Genomic DNA, 1,611 nt, shown 5'->3' with positions numbered 1-1,611 from the left:
ATGGCGCGACTCAGTGTCAGTGCTTGCTTTGCTCTGTCAGCCGTCCTCGTGGTTGCCACCGGGATTCGTCCCGGGAATGGGCAGCTCCCGGTGCCGATTCCAACAGATCCGGGGTGTTTGCAGTTTCCTGGTGGTCAGTTTCCCTCTCCTCTGCTTGAATTATACAATTTTCTTAGCACCCTGCTGCCGATGAGGATAATCAGCAAGGGCAACACAAGCCTGAGCATAACCGCCGATGACAAAGGCAAGGTATTTCTTGCCCCAACCAACTGCCGGGACGCCGGACAGGTAACGAACGCTCACTTGCACCGGCCCCTGCTCCTTGTCCATCCATTCAGTTACCTTCAATTCGTCCTAGCTACCCAGACAACATATATATCTTGCTGTTTTATTTGATTATTTTCAACACGCAGCTGTGGGTTCAGCACTCATCTCCCACCGTTGGCAACAACAGTCGGTTCTCGCTGGTCAACGTGAACCTCGGCACCAAAGATCCGCTACGGGCAATGCAGATCTCTGACGACGGCAGTTACCCGGTACATACATATACACTGCTCACTTGGCTGGCATCATATCTTTTTTATAAAAATTATTGTTGCATGCATGCCTGCCAAGGTCTTGTTTGGAGGTAGTCGGATTCGCATCAATCCACATGTGTTGGAGTGCAACTTGAACTAAATTCCACTCCAGTCCACTCCAACACATATGGATTGAGGTGGATAACATCCGAACAAGGCCTAAATGAATGAAACCACAAACGTAATGCTGCATGCATGTGACCACAGGTGAAGCTGGCGCCATACAGCCCATTGTCCGTGCCTTCGTCGATGCTGTGGACGCAGGACGCTCAGGTCTTCGGCGATGGCTTTCACAAAATACGGTCCTGCAAAAAGAGTGATTTGGTCCTCGACGGACTAAATGGGAACGTACACAACGGCACGGTTGTAGGGGCCTATCCTGCTTCCCATGATGGAGACCACGTCCTTTGGAAGACCCCAGGCTTCTTGTTCAACCCCTGATCGAGGGAAGAAACCCACCTGTGCCTGTGCGCGCACGCAAGTATCCAACAATAGAGATGATATAAGCCCTGGTCTAGTCTCACGTTGTTGTTTCCTCCGCCAACATGTTTCGGCCTGGAGTTCTCCATTCAAAACGTATCCTGTTTCCTAGAGTTTTTTTTCTTCAAAATGTGTTCTGCTTCGTTTGCTTGCATGCTCCCACGTAGAATAAACTCGAATTAATGTGGGCGCAGGATGATGCTACATGTATTATTACCGGCCAGCTTGTTATTATAACATTTCTTATGGAGAACTTCCCTTTGAACTAATGTTTCTCTACGTCTCCGTCATAGTCCAGTATTGGCGTGGAAGTTTTATATACGGATATTAAATAAGTAATTGACTTAGCAAATATATATTCTAACATAGCAAAATAAAAGTAAAGAGAGATTATCAAAGTTTCATAGTGATGAAGTTAGTCAACACTGTTTCCAATGTACATGAGTCTTCGAAATTAAGAGATGAAACTCCCACTTTAGACGACTGGCAGTCCTTTTAATGTTCTTATTGGCCAAACTTCTTAGGCCAATCACAATGGGGGGTCATTTCCCGG

General features: G+C 47.0%; 1 protein-coding gene across 1 annotated transcript; it reads left to right on the top strand.

Moving 5' to 3' along the window:
- Window positions 1–1,126, top strand: LOC136486078 (ricin B-like lectin R40C1). The gene is made up of 3 exons (XM_066482850.1): window positions 1–288; window positions 414–536; window positions 786–1,126. The coding sequence occupies exons 1-3, from the start codon at window positions 1–3 to the stop codon at window positions 1,017–1,019; spliced, it is 645 nt and encodes a 214-aa protein (XP_066338947.1). The 3' UTR covers window positions 1,020–1,126.
- The last annotated feature ends 485 nt before the right edge of the window (window positions 1,127–1,611 follow it).

Source organism: Miscanthus floridulus, chromosome 10 (genome assembly GCF_019320115.1).
Source record: "Miscanthus floridulus cultivar M001 chromosome 10, ASM1932011v1, whole genome shotgun sequence".
Classification (NCBI taxonomy): domain Eukaryota; kingdom Viridiplantae; phylum Streptophyta; class Magnoliopsida; order Poales; family Poaceae; genus Miscanthus; species Miscanthus floridulus.
Note: the sequence above shows the minus strand (reverse complement) of the source record. Positions and strands in the feature narration are given on the sequence as shown.

Excerpts from the sequence above, each read along its gene's own strand:
- LOC136486078 (XM_066482850.1), top strand. The coding sequence starts at position 1 with ATGGCGCGACTCAGTGTCAGTGCTTGCTTTGCTCTGTCAGCCGTCCTC. Across the intron at positions 289-413 it reads ACTGCCGGGACGCCGGACAG|CTGTGGGTTCAGCACTCATC; the intron begins GTAACGAACGCT and ends TTCAACACGCAG. Across the intron at positions 537-785 it reads CTGACGACGGCAGTTACCCG|GTGAAGCTGGCGCCATACAG; the intron begins GTACATACATAT and ends ATGTGACCACAG.